The sequence below is a fragment of the Lolium perenne genome, chromosome 1, assembly GCF_019359855.2.
Source record: "Lolium perenne isolate Kyuss_39 chromosome 1, Kyuss_2.0, whole genome shotgun sequence".
In the NCBI taxonomy this organism is placed as follows: Eukaryota; Viridiplantae; Streptophyta; class Magnoliopsida; order Poales; family Poaceae; genus Lolium; species Lolium perenne.
In genome coordinates this window covers 81,970,846-81,990,554 of record NC_067244.2, presented here as the reverse complement: position 1 = coordinate 81,990,554, position 19,709 = coordinate 81,970,846, and the positions used below count along the sequence as shown (strand labels likewise).

At 48.7% G+C, this 19,709-nt stretch overlaps 2 protein-coding genes across 2 annotated transcripts; one reads left to right on the top strand and one right to left on the bottom strand.

Annotated features, from left to right (window-relative positions):
- Positions 1-2,226: 2,226 nt before the first annotated feature.
- On the top strand, positions 2,227-4,624 carry LOC127303432 (uncharacterized). Its single transcript, XM_051334170.2, has one exon. The coding sequence runs from the start codon at positions 2,466-2,468 to the stop codon at positions 4,419-4,421; it is 1,956 nt and encodes a 651-aa protein (XP_051190130.1). The 5' UTR covers positions 2,227-2,465; the 3' UTR covers positions 4,422-4,624.
- Positions 4,625-13,018: 8,394 nt separating this feature from the next.
- On the bottom strand, positions 13,019-19,456 carry LOC127303424 (auxin transporter-like protein 3). The gene is made up of 4 exons (XM_051334161.2): positions 18,914-19,456; positions 18,418-18,812; positions 14,565-15,030; positions 13,019-13,659 (listed from the first exon to the last, which is right to left on the bottom strand). Exons 1-4 carry the CDS (start codon positions 19,289-19,291, stop codon positions 13,297-13,299), a joined length of 1,602 nt encoding a protein of 533 aa, XP_051190121.1. The 5' UTR covers positions 19,292-19,456; the 3' UTR covers positions 13,019-13,296.
- Between the last annotated feature and the right edge of the window lie 253 nt (positions 19,457-19,709).

The window sequence follows — 19,709 nt, the reverse complement described above, 5'->3', positions numbered from 1 at the left end:
ACAACAACAACAACAACCAAGCCTTTCAGTCCCAAACAAGTTGGGGTAGGCTAGAGTTGAAACCCATAAGAACTCGAAGCCAAGTCATGGTTCCGGAACGTGGATAGCTAACTTCCACGCACCCCTATCCATGGCTAAATCTTTGTCGATATTCCAAACCTTCAGATCTCTCTTAACGGACTCCTCCCATGTCAAGTTTGGTCTACCACGACCCCTCTTAACATTCTCAGCACGCTTTATCCGTCCGCTATGCACTGGCGCTTCCGGAGGCCTCCGTTGGATATGTCCAAACCATCTGAGACGATGTTGGACCAGCTTCTCTTCAATCGGTGCTACCCCAACTCTCTCCCGTATATCATCGTTCCGTACCCGATCCTTTCTTGTGTGGCCACATATCCATCTCAACATGCGCATCTCTGCTACACTTAACTGTTGGATATGTCGTCTCTTCGTTGGCCAACACTCAGCGCCATACAACATCGCAGGTCGGATAGCTGTCCTATAAAACCTGCCTTTTAGCTTTTGTGGCACTCTCTTGTCACAGAGTACGCCAGAAGCTTGGCACCACTTCATCCAACCAGCCTTGATTCGGTGGCCCACATCTTCATCGATATCGCCATCCTTCTGCAACATGGACCCCAAATATCGAAAAGTGTCTCTCTCCGGTACCACCTGCCCATAAAGGATAACCTCTCCCTCCTCGTGCCTAGTAGAACTGAAACTGCACCTCATGTATTCAGTTTTAGTTCTACTAAGCCTAAAACCTTTCGATTCGAGAGTTCGCCTCCACAACTCTAACTGTCTATTAACCCCCGTTCGGCTATCATCGACTAGCACCACATCATCCGCAAAGAGCATACACCATGGGATATCTCCTTGTATATCCCTTGTGACCTCATCCATCACCAAATCAAAAAGATAAGGGCTCAAAGCTGACCCTTGGTGTAGCCCTATTCTAATTGGAAAGTCATCAGTGTCGCCATCACTTGTTCGAACACTTGTCACAATATTATCATACATATCCTTGATGAGGGTAATGTACTTTATTGGGACTTTGTGTTTCTCCAAGGCCCACCACATGACATTCCGAGGTATCTTATCATAGGCCTTCTCCAAATCAATGAACACCATATGAAGGTCCTTCTTTTGCTCACTGTATCTCTCCATCAGCTGTCGTACCAAGAAGATGGCTTCCATGGTAGATCTCCCAGGCATGAAACCAAAATGGTTTTTGGTCACGCTTGTCAACCTTCTTAAGCGGTGCTCAATGACTCTCTCCCATAGCTTCATAGTATGGCTCATCAGCTTGATTCCACGGTAATTAGTACAACTTTGAACATCCCCCTTGTTCTTGAAGATTGGTACTAAAATACTCCGCCTCCATTCTTCGGGCATCTTGTTTGACCGAAAAATGAGATTGAAAAGCTTAGTTAGCCATACTATCGCTACGTCTCCAAGGCCTCTCCACGCCTCAATGGGGATACCATCAGGACCCATCGCCTTGCCTCCTTTCATCCTCCTTAACGCCTCCTTAACCTCAGACTCCTGGATACGTCGCACAAAGCACATGCTGATATCATCAAAGGAGTCGTCTAGCTCAATGGTAGAGCTCTCAACCTCTCCATTGTAAAGGTTGTCAAAGTACTCCCGCCATCTACGCTTGATCGCCTCATCCTTCACAAGAAGCTGATCCTCTCCGTCCTTGATGCATTTGACTTCGTTGACATCCCTCGTCTTCCTCTTCCTAAACTTGGCCATCTTATAGATGTCTCTTTCGTCTTCCTTCGTGTTTAAACGTTGGTAGAGGTCCTCATACGCCCGACCCTTTGCTTCACTCACCGCCCGCTTTGCAGCCTTCTTCGTCACCTTGTACTTCTCATGTTAGCTGCACTCCTGTCCAGATATAGGCATCTGAAACAGTCCTTTTTCTCTCTAATAACCTTCTGGACCTCATCGTTCCACCACCAGGTATCTTCTTTGTGAAAAAAAAATGCATTTGGAAGAAGCGAAGAAGAGAACGTCCCCAAACGATGGATTTGATGGGGATTGAAGATGCTCTTACCCGGAACGGGCCGATTGGGCATCTGGTGAAAGCACGGCGGAGCGGAACGAGACGCAAACGCCAAGACAAATCTATCGCTGGCAGCAAGGGCCCACCTACAACCCGGGTGAGCACTGAGCAGGCCTCACGCGTTGACCACACGGTCCAACCGCAGCCTTCCCCTCCCGCAGTGCTAGTGCTATGGTGCGAGTGCGACCAGTCGGAGCACCAAAACCTACCCACCCGCCCCTAGGCGCACCACCACAAAAATCAACCAAAACCCCACCTCTCAAATTTTTTCCCCAAATTCTCGGCGACAAGGCGGAGATCGACCCACCGCCGCTTGCTTCCCGGCGATTCTACCCGTAACCGCCGACGAGGAGGAAGCGGTTCCAAGCCAAGGGACCAAGAGCAAGGGAGGAGGATGGGGGAGGGCGTGCAGGCGATGCTGGCGCGGCCCATCCAGCTGGCTGACGAGGTCGCCAAGCAGTGCGGCGCCGCGCGCTGCTTCCGGGCCGAGTGCACCGACCTCAAGTCACGCGCCGACAAGCTCGCCGCGCTGCTCCGCCAGGCGGCGCGCGCCGACCTCTACGACCGCCCCGCCGCGAGGATCATGGCCGGGGCCGCGCAGGCCCTCGCCAAGGCCTCCGCGCTCGCGGCCCGCTGCGCGCACGGCCACCCGCGCCTCCGCAGGCTCTTCACGCTCAGCCCGGCCGCCGGGTTCCCGCGCACCGCCGCGCTCCTCGACACCGCGCTCGAGGACGTCGCCTGGCTGCTCCGCATCTCCTCGCCCCACGGCGGCGCCGACGCCGACGGCGACGGCGACCTGCGGGGGCTCCCCAACATCGCGCAGAACGAGCCCATACTCTTCCTCATCTGGGACCACGTCGCGCGGCTGCACACCGGCGGCCTCGCCGCGCGGGCGGACTCCGCCGCTAACCTCGCCTCGCTCGCCCGGGACAGCCAGCACTTCGCCAAGCTCATCATCGAGGAGGACGGCATACTGCCGCTGCTCAGGCTGCTCAAGGAGGGCACCGACGACGGACAGGAGGCTGCCGTGCGTGCGCTCGGCCTGCTCGGCTGCGATGCTGAGAGCGTTGATAAACTCGTGCAGGCCGGGATTTGTTCCGCCTTCACCGCCGCACTCAAAGAGCCGCAGATGCGCGTGCAGGCCGCTGTTGCCGAGGCTATTGCCACACTCGCCGACCGGAGCCAAGCCTGCCAGGAGCTCTTCACACAGAACAATGCCGTCCGCTATCTCGTCGGCCACCTCGCGTCCGGGACCATACAGGAGCACAGCAGGTACGCCGTTGGCTCCAGCAGCTCTAAGAATACTGCTGCAGCGCCAACGCCCATGACATCGCTACACTCGGTTGTGCTTGCCAAGACGCTCAGCACACGCCACAGCGGCGACTTCATGGTATCTGTCCCTGAAGAGCCACCCAGAGTGTCTAATGTCTCTAAGGATGAAGCAGACACTAATAAAAGGAACCAAATGCAGTCGGTTGTGCAGTCTGCCATGGCTGCCAAGACAAAGACCAATGGGGTATTGATTCCACCCTTCAGACCACAGCTGGGCACCAGTGGCTCTAGTGGCCGTGGTGCTCGTGAAGTGGAAGACCCTGAGCTCAAGGCGCACTTGAAGGCCATGGCGGCTAAAGCTCTCTGGAAGCTCGCACGAGGTCATCTTGGAGTCTGCAAGAGCATTACAGAGTCGCGTGCACTGCTTTGCTTCGCCGCGCTCCTTGAGAAAGGCGATGGTGGTATGGGCACAGACATGCAGGTCTTCTCAGCCATGGCTATTATGGAAATTGCGCGTGTTGCTGAGCACAGCCTTGCACTGCGGCAGTCGGCTTTCAAACCCAGTTCTCCAGCCGCCAAGGCTGTTGTTGACCAGCTGCTACACATTGTCTCCAAGGGTGACTATGATGAACTCCTCATTCCGTGCATCACAGCTCTTGGTTGCCTTGCGCGGACGTTCACAGCGAGCGAGACCCGGATGATCGCACCACTTGTGCAGTTGCTCGACGAGCGTGAGCCACCGGTTATAAAGGAAGCTGTGCTTGCACTCACCAAGTTTGCATGCACTGCCAACCACCTACATGTGAGCCACTGCAAGGCCGTTGTCGATGAAGGTGGTGCACGCCACCTTGTTCAGCTTGTCTACCTTGGCGACGAGGTTCAGATCGAGGCGCTCATACTGCTATGTTACATCGCTTCACACGTTCCGGAGAGTGAGGAGCTTGCGCAGGCGGGGGTTCTTGCTGTGCTTCTGTGGGCATCAAAACAGACGTACATGGTGCAGGATGTTCGCGTTGAGGCACTACTGCCAGAAGCTAGGGCCAGGCTCGAGCTTTTCCAGTCCAGAGCCTCTAGGTGATGTTGGCAACAAGATCACTTGGCTTTGGTTAGTAATTTTTTGCCGCAGTTTGTGATCATTGAAGAAGTATTTCCATCATTCATGATTGTTCTAGTGGGGTATATCACTCTGTAGGTTGTGCATATCAACGATCAGTTTGTCTCAGAAAGATTGGTTGTGTTATTGAATTATATATATCATGAGGCAAACAGATTATTTGTGTACCTGTAAAATTGCAAATATCGATTTTTTTGTACTCATGATTGTTTCATTTGATTTATGGTTATATACATGATGTCAAATTGCAAGCAAATGGGGCAATCAGCCTTTCCATTTGGTACTTAATAGTGCTCAGTGTAATGCAATTTTAACTTTTTTGTCTTAAGAAATTGTGATTGCTCATAATTCAACTAAAACATCCAGAAGCATGCAAACCTAATAAAAACTACAGTTCAGTAGGACGTGAGATGTGCAGATAGTGCATGCATATCAAAGCGGTCCTATAAATTGCACTTGAGCTTGTTTCTTGTTTTGCACAAGTAGGTCTAAATTATTTTGATCAATCTGCATATGTGGTTTCAGTCATCCAGAATATCTTTACTAGTCAATTTAGATAATATCAAAGACAATACTCTTATCTTATAAATCATGGCAAAGGAATTGGTTCACATACTTTTGTAGCAATGTTGTCTTCTTTTTGTCATTTTGCTCAACGAAGGAGCATGATAGATAAACAAACAAGCCATAAGCTGGTCAATATATCATACTCTTGCGAGTTGCAACATAGACTTATTATTAACTTCAGCACTTTAATGGTAATACATTTGTGTAGTCCAACATCACCCAACTAGAAGTTGACCAGGGTGTCTTATTTGTTTTAGCAGTGCTAACTGCGCTGGTGATGTTAGCCAACCTTACCATTCAGCCTATTCTTGTGTCAGACCTGCTTTCATGTCCTAAAGCGAATGCCTAATCAGTTCAGTTGATAGTTTTTGACTTTTGTTAATTCAAGTAATGAACAATGGCATTTATGAGAAATAAACCTAGTAGCACATGTAGTTTCCGGAGGTTTAAATGAACTAGCACTCTGTTTCTTTCCTGCGCATTTTGTCTACATGCTGTCTTTGTAGTACTAGTTGCTGAACATAACTTCTTTCGCCATCAAAGTAACAAGGGCATTGCCACCGTATGAAGATCATACACGCAATTTGATGGGGGTCAGCCGTCAGCATGCATTCTCAATTCATGTGCAGGTTATTAACCAATTCAAGTTTTTCATCTCAGAAGTTCCTAGGGATGCTGACGCTGCACTATTGGGCGAGGTATAAATATCTTCTCCATGCTCATATTGTCCTTAATGCCGGGGTGCCCAGTTACCTACAGATGCAGAGCACGGCCGCGCCCTTCACGGCAGCACTATCAACGCATTCTTCTTCACGTATTCATAGCATGTGGAGTTCAGCACGCGAGTGTCTTCTTGGCAGCCTGAACTGGCCATAGCTGCGGTGGCAACCGCCACAGCAGCACCAAGGAGAAGGAGCATCATTGCAGCCAAACCATTACGGGTAAGCTGAGACTTCTTGGTGGGGTACCTTTGTGCTGCTGTTGTGTGTTTTTATTCTTAGTGCGACTCTGATGTGCCATGCAATATTGCTATTGGTGTTTGGGAATTTGGCCTAGCTGGGAATTTGGTGTTTCTGGGAACCATGGGAATGCAATGCTCATGAGCTGATTCTAAGGTGCGTGTTCTCGTAAGCTTTCTTTGCATGCAATGCAAATGCAAGAAGCTCGACAATTTGATACAGTTTTTTAGGCCCTAACTATGTGCCTGGACAGAACTTCAGACAGAGTGGCTTGAATGCTATGTCAGGCCCCTAGTCTGACTCTCTGAACCTGTTGCTGCTACACTACGTCTTGAGTTAACTAGTTCTTCTTTGAGAAAACGCAAAGGAATCTTTGCATTTCATTTCATTGAAAAGGTAGAGTTTGTTACACGCCTCCTAAGAGGTTTACACATTTTATTACTGATTAGGGAGTTAGTGAACATCCCAGGTTTGTGACAAGACATCCCTTTTGCGCCTGCTGTGGTTAGCTAGAAGTTCTACTGGGAGAGCACCGACAAGAGGCAAGGTCAGTATGGAGATGTGCCACTATCCAGCCTATCTTGATGAACCCGAAGTGAGAAGGGCTGGGTGAATTCAGGGGTTCTTATGTGCCGCCATCAATTGGATCTATTGCACCCAGTAGACCTTTAGTCGCAAAGAAGAAGAAATGAGGAGCTACTAGCCGATCACGAAATAGGCTCACTCGTGGTCCCTACTGCTTATGGGACTTTGATCGAATCTGCTCGGAAAAACTGGTAGATGAAATGGGAATTTATATGGAAGCGCACGAGGGGATGCTAAGACGGGGCGAAGGAAGGGATTACGGACCGGGCTTTCGAGTAGCGGGATTTTAGACCTGAAGTCAGATATTGCACTAGAAATGGAATAGAGGAGGAAGAGGTGACTGCTAGGTAGGCAGTAGTAGCGCATGCTGGAAAGCTAGTCAAGGGAGCTTTGATTGGTTGGGTCAACTATCCAGAAACAATATCATCGATTGAGAAAAATTGACCACACCTGTGAGAGCTAGTTTTCTTGAATAGCTTTAGTTTTCAATAAACATCAGTTAGTGATGCCTTAAAACTATAGAAAACGATTAAATGCTGTCATTCAAGCTTGGGCACACTCTTCGGTGCAAAGAGACGTGCATGGGTACTAGGGAGACCAAGCTATGCAAAACCCTAGGTTTTGTTCTTCGCTTTGATCTTTCACCTACTCCCTTGCAATTCCTTTACTGAATTTTATTCTAGATCTGTATCGGAGGTGAGCTTCTTCTCATCGGACCATCTGGTTCAGACACAGTAGTATCAGAGCCACCGATCGGGCTAGGCTCTCTCCCTCTCTTCTTTGTTGGGCAACTATAACAGTGACATCATCTTTTGTTGTCCAAAACGTGGGTCATATTTTTTTCTCGAAAGTCAAACCTTGTCTGAAGTTTGACGAAGGTTATGAAAATAAATTTTGATATCTATAATACGAAATAATATGGGGTTGGCATTGTTGATATAAACTTGATCGAACTTAAGAAATTACTAGATACTTTCATTGATAGTGACAATTGGCATCCATCAATTGCTTTTTTTACATTTGGGAAATGGCAAGGGCATCAGTATTGGCTCTTTTTTACTTAAGTAGCCACGCTCATGTAGGAAAGAAATTTGATTCGAACTAAAACAAACTTCATAGATGCCCTTGCCAGGAAAAAAAGATACTCAACGTAACTTTTTTTTTTCGAAATGGGGGGAATATCACCCCAGTTTCTGCATCCAAGAGATGCACACGGTTTTTTTATTAGATTATTCACAACACCTTACAAGAAAAATTACAAAGATCAAACCGAAACCACCAAAACTAACGACAACTCGCTAGTCCTACATCACCGATGAGGGGGTCAATGAACAGAGCCAATACCCTGACATCGCACCAACGCGTATCATAAAAAAACCGGGTCTCGACAAGTCGCCAATGGTGAGCAAGTGGCACAACCGGTCCGGCAGAACCTCGGCGCGTACCATCATACACGCTCCAGAAGTCCTCGCTGCCACCATCTTCCGCATACCCGGAGAGATTAATGCAATGACCTTGCGAGGCTTGCCACCAACGCCACCACGAGGCTAGACAACTCCACCATCCTGCGCACGTCGAACATGACGTATCCGACGATGCTACCCCGCTGCACCATGCCGCCGAGATTCGCTGTCTTCTACACGAAAGAAAAACGCCGCTCCACCTTAGGACCCTCCAGCTTGCATCTGCTCCATAGACGATGCCCCCAGGAGGGAGAACGGCGTAGTACGCCGCCATCGCCCGATCCGGGATCGGATCTAGGATTTCTCCCAGAGCAGCACGAGTAAGAAGCCATAGATTGCGACGGCGATGCCTTCAAGAAGGTAATGGCGCGTGACGTCGCCATCGGTCCGCCATGATCAAAGTTAGAGCACGGTTTTCACCGGCAGCTACGCTCCCCAACTCGTTGTTGGGGCTGGACATGAGATCAAAAGATCCCCACGAACAGCCCAATCTGGCCACCCGCCTCCGACGAAGAAGATGAGCACCACCGGCATACCCGGAGCTGCTGCCCTAGGCCACCTCAAGACGCGGGAGAAGCCCAGGAAAACGCCGCAGCCGCAGGGAGGATCGGGGGCGGACACACGAGCCCGCCTAGGCCCATATGGGCCCAGATCGGAGACCCATCGTCGACCCCGGACGAACTGCCACCACGGCGCGCCACCCCTGGCCGTCGCTCCCTTCCGTCGCCGTCGATGAAATGGAAGGAACCGGTGGAGGCCGCAGCCGATTCCTCCCGTCGCCCCCAGCAGCGCACAGGGCGGCGGCGGCGGGAGAGGGGACTTGAGGAGGGGCGGGGAGAGGGCCGCCGGCGGTCTCCCAGGCGCAGCACAGCGCCGCCGCGCGGGGAGGGTTTCTCTTGTTTCATGAAACAAGAGAGACCACACGACGGCCAGGTTTTGCAGCTGCTCATGGTCTCTCTTGTTTCATAGCCAAAAGAATGAACACGTCGACAACAACATTAAAAGAAGAACTATGAGCAGCTGCAAAACTTTGTTTTCTGCTTCCCCGAGGCCGAGACAGCAATCACACCAAAAAAGAAATATGCAATGTAGGAGGCTCTAGCAAATGCAGGCATAACCCAATGATGAAGCAGAACGAAACAGAGGCATGAGAAGGTCCTGAAGAAATACATTAACTGGAAATAAATGCAAATAGTCCACTTGATAATTAGAGTGAGTGTTCCGAGCTCTCAGAGAGTATATTCTGCTGTAACCGGTCCAGGTGGTTGCAGTTTAAAAGTGCCGTCGGGAATCTTGGTTTATCGTTGATCATTTAGATGAATTTGCACAAGTCTGATCTTGGGTTATGACATATGAAAAACATGATAACCATTCAACTATAATCCGGTGGATCACAAGTTTAGTTGGAACATTGCAAACTCTTAAAGGAAAACTATCTCACAAGTGGTTACTCTCTTCAGCACTGTAAACTCAAGATTAGTTTCTCTGTCTTACAAAACAAAAGAGAGAGTTCTCCAACATGTATATAATGAGATGCATCATGTAAGCAACATTTGTTACATGCAATGATCCAAACTCATCACGAAGATAGTAAATTGAAGAGAAACGTCACCTGTAGATACAGGTGGTGCTAAAGATAATGCTACATTCAATGTGGCATTCTGCGGCAACGGTCAAACGTTTTCAAACTGTTTCATGCGCTTTCTGGCACAAAGAGCACTTCAGTCCTTCACGAAGCAATAAGCAGTTAAATAAGGTGCATTCATTGAGAGAAAGCTTTGCACAAGCACGAGGATCTTTGATTCTAGTACATTGTTTTCCCTTCCATTTTTTTTGCGAATAGTACTACAGTAGTAATCTTGTCTTGAAGAAGTAGCTAGGAGTAGAGGAAGATTACCGCAGATTCCCTTCAGTTATTCCTGCTCTGCATATCTTCAAAGGCCAGCAGCAGATCGACACCCCCTTCTTCTCCACCACCGCGGTAGCCCGAAGAAGAGAAGAAATCAACCGCTTCACCTCAATCTAGAGAGCTCCAATCGAGCTTTATTGACAGGGATGCAGCAGCTGCCCGCCTCCGGCTCCGTCCATCGGAGCGCCACGAGCAGCTACACCACCACCACGATCCACCAGAAACAGCTCGCACGCCTCGGCAGCCATATCCCCATGGGCATTTCGCCATTCTTCACATGGGTAAAAACTAAACCTAAACTAGACCTACTGGTAGAGGAGGCCAGCCTCCTCGCCCCCATCGCCTCCGTCCGGCAAAGACATCGGAGAGGAGGGGAGAGAAGCCGGAGAGGCGATGGGAGCTCTCAAGAAGAAGGGGGAAGGAGAAAGGGAAGGGGGAAAGGTTGGTCTGATACTGACAATTTGACATCCATCAATTGCTCTAAGGAATTGTATACATTTGGGAAATGGCCTGGATCAGTATTGGCTCTTTTTATCAAAATAGTCACGCTCACGTAGGAAAGAAATTTGATTCGAACTAAAACGAACTTCATAGATGCCCTTGCTAGGAGAAAAGATACTCAACATAACTGATATGTTTTTTTTCTTTTTGACGGTAACTGATATGTTTTTCATAGCCAAAAGGATGAACATGTCGACAACAACATTAAACGAACTATGAGCAACTGCAAAACCTTGTTTCCTTCTCCCCCGAGGCTGAGATAGCAATCCCACAATAAAGAAATATGCAATGTAGAAGGCTCTAGCAAATGTAGGCATAACCCAATGATGAAGCAGAATGAAAGAGAGGCATGAGAAGGTCCTAAAGAAATAATACACTAACTGGAAATAAATGCAAATAGTCCACTTGATAATTAGAGCGAGTGTTCCGAGCTCTGAGAGAGTAGATTCTGCTGTGACTGGTCCAGGTGGCTGCAGTTTAAAAGTGTCGTCGGGAATCTTGGTTTATCGTTGATCATTTAGATAAATTTGTACAACTCTGATCTCGGGTTCTGACATATAAAAAACATGATATCCATCCAACTATAGTTCTGTGGATCACAAATTTAGTTGGAGCATTGCGAATTCTTAAAGGAAAACTATCTCACAAGTGGTTGCTCTCTTCAGCACTGTAAACTCAAGATCAGTTTCTCCGTCTTACAAAACAAAAGAGAGTCTTCTCCAACATGTATATAATGGGATGCATCATGTAAGCAACTTTTGTTACATGCAACGATCCAATCTCATCACGAAGTTAGTAAATTGAAGAGAAACGTCACCTGTAGATACATGTGGTGCTAAAGATTATGCTACATTCAATGTGGCATTCTGCGGCAACGGTCAAACGTTTTCAAACTGTTTCATGCGCTTTCTAGCACAAAGAGCACTTTAGTCCTTCACGAAGCAATAAGCAGTTAAAAAAGCTGCATTCATTGAGAGAAAGCTTTGCACAAGCACGAGGATCTCTGATTCTAGTACATTGTTTTCCCTTCCTTTTTTTTGCGAATAGTACTACAGTAGTAATCTTGTCTTGAAGAAGTAGCTAGGAGTAGAGGAAGATTACCGCAGATTCCCTTTAGTTATTCCTGCTCTGCATATCTTCAAAGGCCAGCAGCAGATCGACACCCCCTTCTTCTCCACCACCGCGGTAGCCCGAAGAAGAGAAGAAATCAACCGCTTCACCTCGATCTAGAGAGCTCCAATCGAGCTTTATTGACAGGAATGCAGCAGCCGCCCGCCTCCGGCTCCGTCCATCGGAGCGCCACGAGCAGCTACACCACCACCACGATCCACCAGAAACAGCTCGCACGCCTCGGCAGCCATATCCCCATGGGCATTTCGCCATTCTCCACATGGGTAAAAACTAAACCTAGACTAGACCTACTGGTAGAGGAGGCCAGCCTCCTCGCCCCCATCGCCTCCGTCCGGCAAACACATCGGAGAGGAGGGGGAGAGAAGCCGGAGAGGCGATGGGAGCTCTCAAGAAGAAGGGGGAAGGAGAAAGGGAAGGGGGAAAGGTTGGTCTGACACTGAAAATTTGGCATCCATCAATTGCTCTGAGGAATTGTATACATTTGGGAAATGGCCTGGATCAGTATTGGCTCTTTTTATTAAAGTAGTCACGCTCACGTAGGAAAGGAATTTGATTCGAACTAAAACGAACTTCATAGATGCCCTTGCTAGGAGAAAAGATACTCAACATAACTGATATGTTTTTTTTTTCTTTTTGACGGTAACTGATATGTTTTTCATAGCCAAAAGGATGAACATGTCGACAACAACATTAAAAGAACTATGAGCAACTGCAAAACCTTGTTTCCTTCTTCCCCGAGGCTGAGATAGCAATCCCACAAAAAAAGAAATATGCAATGTAGAAGGCTCTAGCAAATGTCATAACCCAATGATGAAGCAGAATGAAAGAGAGGCATGAGAAGATCCTAAAGAAATAATACATTAACTGGAAATAAATGCAAATAGTCTACTTGATAATTAGAGCGAGTGTTCCGAGCTCTCAGAGAGTAGATTCTGATGTGACCGGTCCAGGTGGTTGCAGTTTAAAAGTGCCGCCGGGAATCTTGGTTGATCGTTGATCATTTAGATGAATTTGTACAACTCTGATCTCGGGTTCTGACATATAAAAAAACATGATATCCATCCAACTATAGTCCTGTGGATCACAAATTTAGTTGGAGCATTGCGAATTCTTAAAGGAAAACTATCTCACAAGTGGTTGCTCTCTTCAGCACTGTAAACTCAAGATCAGTTTCTCCGTTTTAGAAAACAAAAGAGAGTCTTCTCCAACATGTATATAATGAGATGCATCATGTAAGCAACATTTGTTACATGCAATGATCCAAACTCACCACGAAGTTAGTAAATTGAAGAGAAACGTCACCTGTAGATCCATGTGGTGCTAAAGATTATGCTACATTCAATGTGGCATTCTGCGGCAATGGTCAAACGCTTTCAAACTGTTCCATGCTCTTTCTGGCCGTGAAGAGCACCACAGTGGCACAGTCCTTCACGAAGCGATAAGCAGTAAGAAAAACTTGCATTCATTCAGAGAAAACTTGCACAATCACGATGATCTCTCTCATTCTATTACATTGTTTTCCCTTCCTGCGGTAGCTGAGGCTAGCTGCTAATAGTACTAGTAATCTTGTCTTGAAGAAGTAGCTAGGGGGTAGAGGAAGACACACAACGATAAAAAACATGGATTGAACTAGAGCTAATCAAAGTAACACTGCTCATTAACTAGCTAACTAGAAACGGAGCTCTGACGGTCCGACCGGTAGAATTATTGGGTGGTCTGTCAGATTACAGACCGTGGCGGTGGTGCCGGTGATGGTGGTGGGGGAAAACAAAATGCAGCGGAGCCGGAGCTGGAGATGGGGCAGACATCGGGGCCAGCGTGCCGGTCATGTTGAAAATAAAGGGCATAGACGGGCTCGGTGCCATGGATGATGGTGGTAGGAGCGGCGACGCGACGGAAGGGTGAGGCGGGCACTGGTAGCACTTGGCGAAGAGGCCGAAGGTGTTGACCTGCTGCACGAAGTTGGTGATGCTGGCCCATCCGCCGAACCCGAAGCCCACCACGAGCACCCACGCAACCACGAAGGAGTTGATCACATACGCCCCGGTCCAGCCACCGGCAAACTTTGGCGGCCGCTCCACCGCGTTCTGCATATTTGCATTCGTCGTCAGAGAAAGAAGAAGAGACAAAATACGTTTCAGGAAAAAATATTGACGACATAAACGGTACTGCTACTACTACGGTGCTCAAGTGGTGTACTACTCTACTCTAGTCCGCTACTGCTGCGTTTGTTGCTTTGTAGAGACATGGCAGGATTGGTTTCCGGACAGAATCATGTCCGGATCGGCAAAGCTAGCGCATGCTGCTGCTCCATCGATCGATGCCAATGGCTCCGAGACAGCAGATGATACAATAGCACGACCTCCTCCCACAGGCCACAGCTTTTCTTTTCAAACTTTGTGGTACAACTAGTGAGTAGTGTCTGCACTTTTTTATTAGGGCCGCTTGTCTTGAAAGGAATTGCCTGACACTCGGTCACTTTACTGCTAGCTAGCTGGATGCATGGTTTGTCTTGCATTCAGCGAGACATAACGTGCAGCAGCAGGAGTACATGTGTACAGTGGATGAGTGGAGTGAGTTATACGGTGCTGAAATCAATATATGTGTTCTTTTTATGGAATGTTTTTGTAGCATATGTGGAACATATCAGACACAAACGTCAGAGATGCATGCATCTGCCGCCTTGTGAAAGAGTCTGAAGGTTTCCATGAGTGATCGGTCATGGACCTCTAGTGTTTGCACTGTGCACAACCAGATTCGCCAGTGTTAGCTGGCAACATCATCCGTGACAATGGTGATTAGCTAGCTAGCTGCCTGAACAGTGCTGCTTTTGTTGCAGCTCTACTATTCATGGACCCCAATTAGTTTGCAGCATGCACAAACAAAAACAACCCATGCATGAATGTGGATCACAATGTCATTTGCTTAGTCGATCAATGTAGGTGCGTAGAGGTAGATCAAGCCCTGAGGCAGATTATCTGAAGGTGCGTACCTCTCGGGACTGTGGTGATCTGAAAGTGCACATGTGCGCCATGGCGGGGATGATGTAGACGGTGAAGCTGACGAGGAGCGATCCTACGGCAGAGTTAATGGGTCCGAAGAAGGGGAAGATGATGGCGAGGAACCAGATGGGGACGACGACGGGGAGCCTTGCGGCGGCGCGCTTGCAGAGGCTGCGGCAGTCGTGGAGTCCGATGAGCTTCTCCCAGACGAAGTAGAGCGGGGTGCATGCGAAGCCGAAGGTGATGAATTGGTGGATGAGCATGAGCACCACGGCGGCGTCGCGCCAGGCGTCCCGCGGCAGCAGGGAGAGCGCGTTGGAGTGCGTGAGCAGCTGGTCGCCGAAGGCCCAGTACGCCGCCGACGCCGACGGCAGCGTCAGGGTGAGCACGTACAGGGTGGCCAGCAGGTAGATGGCCTTGAACTTCTGCGGCCGCCACATCGCGTGCATCACCTCCCTGCAATTACACAGACACATACGTTAATTGGATCGGGTCACATTTTTTGCTCTAAGATTTGCGCAACCTCCACTACCGATTATCCGCAGGACAAAAAAAAAACTTGCACTGTGGCTTTGTCGTCAGTGTTCCGCGACACGAACAAGAAAGCAAGATCGATGGAGATGGACGTTGCTGGGCTTTGGCATGACAAGGTGGCATGCGCATGGAAACGGGTCGCAGGACCAAGGTATCGATGGGCCATGGGCGGCCCACGTACGGCCCCACCTGCAGTGCGCCTACGCGTAGGTGATGCAGGGTCCTCCTCCCTCTCGCCCGCGCGCCTGGGAGCTTCCGCTTCGCACAGGGAATCGAGCGGCTGGGCTTTTCTATGGACGGCCCATTATATTTACCGGTTGTTCGCGACCAGCTGGGCCACGCTCCCGGGAGGCCCACATATAGCTCCGTTCGGTTCCGCCACGGGGAGCGAGCAGCTTGTATGATACGTCTAAGCGGAACGAGCTATTTAAACCGGTCTCGCTTTTCCTAAAGTTTCGAGGTGGGACTAATTGGTTCGTGCATGCAGGGTCTCACGCGCGGGTCAACGCGCTGGCCGCTGCCTCCTCTGTTCTGGTGGACTCATTTTCCTGGCATGCGGTCACGTGAAGTAGGACTCATTTGCCTGGCGTACGGTCACGTGAAGTAGAAAACGAAGAGGTACAGACTTATTTAAGAGCATGGATGCTGAGAAACTCGGTTGCTTTCTTTACTCCATAATTACTCGACACACTAATTTCCTTGTACTTTTCCTTCGTAGCAGTATTCCAGGTGCAAACGACTACGTGATGTCGTGATCTATAAACTGAGTCTACTTGCGCTGTTTGACAATAAATAAAATCTTGATGTAAAAATAGGACAAATAATCACCAAGATAAAGAGAAAATCAGCTCGCATGAAAAACAACTCAATGCATAAAATAAAATATTTGATCAAATAAGAAAAATACTCACAAAACATACAAATTGCTTCGGAGAAACACATACCATCTACCCAGGGGACAAGAATATTGCGCCCAAAAAACACATCTCATCTACTAGAGGAATAAGAAACATTACATTTGAGGAACACATCTCGTCTACGCAAATAACAAATAAATATTGTGTTCGTAAAATAAATCTCATCAACGTAGGGTATAACAAATATACTTGTGAATAAAAAAACAACAACCTAGACGGAGGAAAACAACATCTTAAATGGAAGGGAACAAGAGCCTAAACGAAAAGGAACAATAGCCTAGACGAAGGGAAACAACAATCTAGATAGAGGAGAACAACATCCTAAACGGAATGGAACAAGAGCCTAGATGAAAAGGAACAACACCCTACACGGAGGGGAACAACAATCTAGATAGAGGGGAACAACATCCTAAACGGAAAAGAACAAGAACCTAGACGAAAACGAACAACACCTTACATGGAGGGGAACAACAACCTACACGGAGGGGAACAACAACCTACACGGAAAGGAACAACAACCCACACGAAGCGGAACAACATCCTAAATGGAAGGGAACAAGAGCTTAGAAGAAAAGGAACATCACCCTACACGGAGGGGAACAACAACCTACACGGAGCGGAACAACATTCTAAACCTAAGGGAACAAGAACCCAGACGAAAAGGAACAACCCTACACGGAGGGGAAGAACAACCTACACGGAGAGGAACAACATCCTAAACGGAAGGGAACAAGAGCATAGACGAAAAGAAACAACACCCTACACGAAGAGGAACAACATCCTAAAAGATGAGGAACAACAACCTAGACGAAAGGAAATAATGGACTAGAGGGAAGGGAACAATGGCCTAGGAAAAGGGAAACAACGACCTACACGGAGCGGAACAACGACCAACACGGAGCGGAACAACGACCTACACGGAAGGGAACACCGACCTAGACGAAGGGGAACAACGACCGACACGGAGGGGATCAAATGTCCTAGAAAAAGGGAAACAACGACCTACACGGAGCGGAACAAACGACCTACACGAAAGGGAACAACGACCTAGATGGAGGGGAACAACGGCCTAGAGAAAGGGAAACAACGATATGCACGGAGCGAAACAACGACCTACACGGAGCGGAACAACGTCCTACACAGAAGGGGACAACGAACTAGACGGAGGGGAACAACGGCCTACACGGAGCGGAACAACGACCTACACGAAAGGGAACAACGGCCTAGACGGAGGGGATCGAACAACGATCTACACAGGAAAAAACAACGGCCTAGACGGAGAGGAACAATGGCCTAGATGGAAAAAAAAAGAAATAAAACAAAAAAAATAGAAAAGAAAAATTAATAAAAATGTAAGAAAGAAGAAATAAAATAACAACAAGTCGTACGTTTATAAAAGAATGCATAGTAAGAAATAAGAAAAAAGAAAAAAAAAGGAAAGAAGAAATAAAACAAAGATGAATGATAACATGAAAAAGAAAAAGAAATGTAAGAAAGAAGAACAAAAAAAAAAGACGTATATGTAGTGGTAGAATGAAAAAGGGAAGTCAACCAACGAAACCGTACAGGGAACAGGTATGCACGTACGGGGCTTCATTGCTTCAAGGCACAGCGACCAGCCTGGCAGTTTGCGCGCTCACTCGTGAATCGTGATCAACTCTGGCTCCCTCGTTCGCGATTAACGGGCCAAGCCCACGGTAGGAAAGCTTCAGCGAAACGTATGCACGGAGCGCGCGCGCGCTAGGGAGCATTATGCATGCAACGGTCTTTTCTTTGTTGGAAGGAAAAGGCAGCAAGAGGTGGATGCATGTAGATGTGGAAAATAAGGCATCAAAGGTTGAGCACTTTGCAGTACCACTAGTTTTAATATTCTGCTTTGCACTGGACTCTAAAACAGTATAGTATGTCTCTTTGCTGATGACTGATGCCCTGTCCCAAAGGGTACACACGCTTTGGAAAAAAATAATTGCGGACGACTAATCCTCTGCTAAATCTACAAGCTACTACGTACACCACCATATGAATCCTAGCTCTACAATGCATGAGCTGATGAGCATTTGTGCTAGATCGATGCAGTATGATGGGTAGCACGTGTATGCATGTATGCAGTTGGGCACCGAGCAGGCATTTATAATTCAGGGTGCACTACGACAGAGGGACATTCCCGTTGCACGTGAGATGGCCTCTTTTTACCCAAAGCTGGGCAGCGTGCACGCCCCGTGACCAGTTACCGTTGCACTGTACCGGCCCTTGTCTATACACTAGAGGTAATCAACCAGGTTTATTTATATTTAAAAAAGAACATTTTTTAAGAAAAAACAGATTAACTAGTTTATAAGTAGGAAAAAGTAAGCAAGTAGACGACGGATGGAGTGGAGTGGTGTCGGCTTACACGGTGACAGCGTGGCCCCCGAAGGTGTATAGAATGTTGGTAGCCCCGGTGAAGTAGAGCATGATGGTGGTGGGGCCGGAGTGCTTGACGCCCTCGACCTGGCCGTGCATGAGGGAGGCGACGGCGATGTACCAGGCGGTGTAGGTGGTCATGAGGAGGCCGAGGAAGGACCAGACGCGGTAGTTGTGGAAGGAGGGGATGAAGACGGTGGTGGCGCAGCAGGCGCCGAAGATGTAGGTCCACGTCCGCTTGTCCAGGTGGTCGTTCACGTAGTAGATGTTGCTGGCGCAGCCGATGAGCTGGATCACGGAGCCGAAGAGCAGGAAGGTGCAGTTGAAGGCCAGACCCACGTTCCTCCAGTGCCTGCCCAGCAGCCCGTCCAGCACCTCGAACCACTGCAGAAACGATCGATGCATCATCGTCAGTCAGTCGTCGTCAGAGAGATGGAAGCTACTGTATGAATGAATGCATGCATCAATGGAGGATATGGGCGTACCTGGATGACGTGGTTGCGGAAGTCCACCTTGTCCTTCTCCCTGCGGGTGCGGTACTCCAGGTAGAGGATGCTGATGAGGTAGGCGGTCCAGCTGCCGAGGAGGCCGTAGAAGAGCTGGAACAGGATGCCGCTCACCATGCCCAGCTGCGCGAAGGAGTAGGGGAGCGTCAGGAGCACCTGGGCCACCTGGTTCGACGCGCAGCTGAACCAAGCGTCGTACGCCGACCCGCCGTGCCAGAGCAGCCCGGACAGCCGGGACTTGCCGCCGCCCTCGCCGGCGTGCTCCTCCTCCTCCTCGGCGCCCGCCTGGTAATGCCTCAGGCCGGATGGCCCCTTCTCGTCGGCTAATACGCTCCCGGCCACCGTCTCGGACGCCATCCTTGATTTGCTCTAGTTCGGTACGTGTTGCTTGGTACTGATCTTGATGAGCTTCTCTGCTTACAGAGGAGGTACCTTTAGCTATCTGCCTAGCTACCCTTTGGTTTATAGCAGTGAGGCTGGAGTGTGCGGGCCGAAGGGAGAGCTCATGTGTATATATGCAGAGGAGGCCGCACTCCAGCAGCTCGCTCAGGCATAAGCAAAAATAAACCCCACAGGCCACAGCCTTTCCTGGCGAGTCCGATGCAATGGCATAGAGCAAGACCACACGGTTAAAGTAACCGTATAGACATATCAATCACACATGCGCAAAAGTTAATTGATACGGGGCACATATGGATGAGCTTTGTTTATTGATCTCTCTTTTACAACCACATTTCCTCTCTCTATATACACATAGATAAGAGCATCTCCACTT

Bases quoted from the DNA above. Each gene is read 5' to 3' on its own strand.
- LOC127303424 (XM_051334161.2), bottom strand. From the start codon at position 19,291: ATGGCGTCCGAGACGGTGGCCGGGAGCGTATTAGCCGACGAGAAGGGG. The intron at 18,813-18,913 runs GTACGCCCATAT...TCGTTTCTGCAG, and splicing joins TCCGCAACCACGTCATCCAG to TGGTTCGAGGTGCTGGACGG. The intron at 13,660-14,564 runs GTACGCACCTTC...GCAAATATGCAG, and splicing joins GATCACCACAGTCCCGAGAG to AACGCGGTGGAGCGGCCGCC.
- LOC127303432 (XM_051334170.2), top strand. From the start codon at position 2,466: ATGGGGGAGGGCGTGCAGGCGATGCTGGCGCGGCCCATCCAGCTGGCT.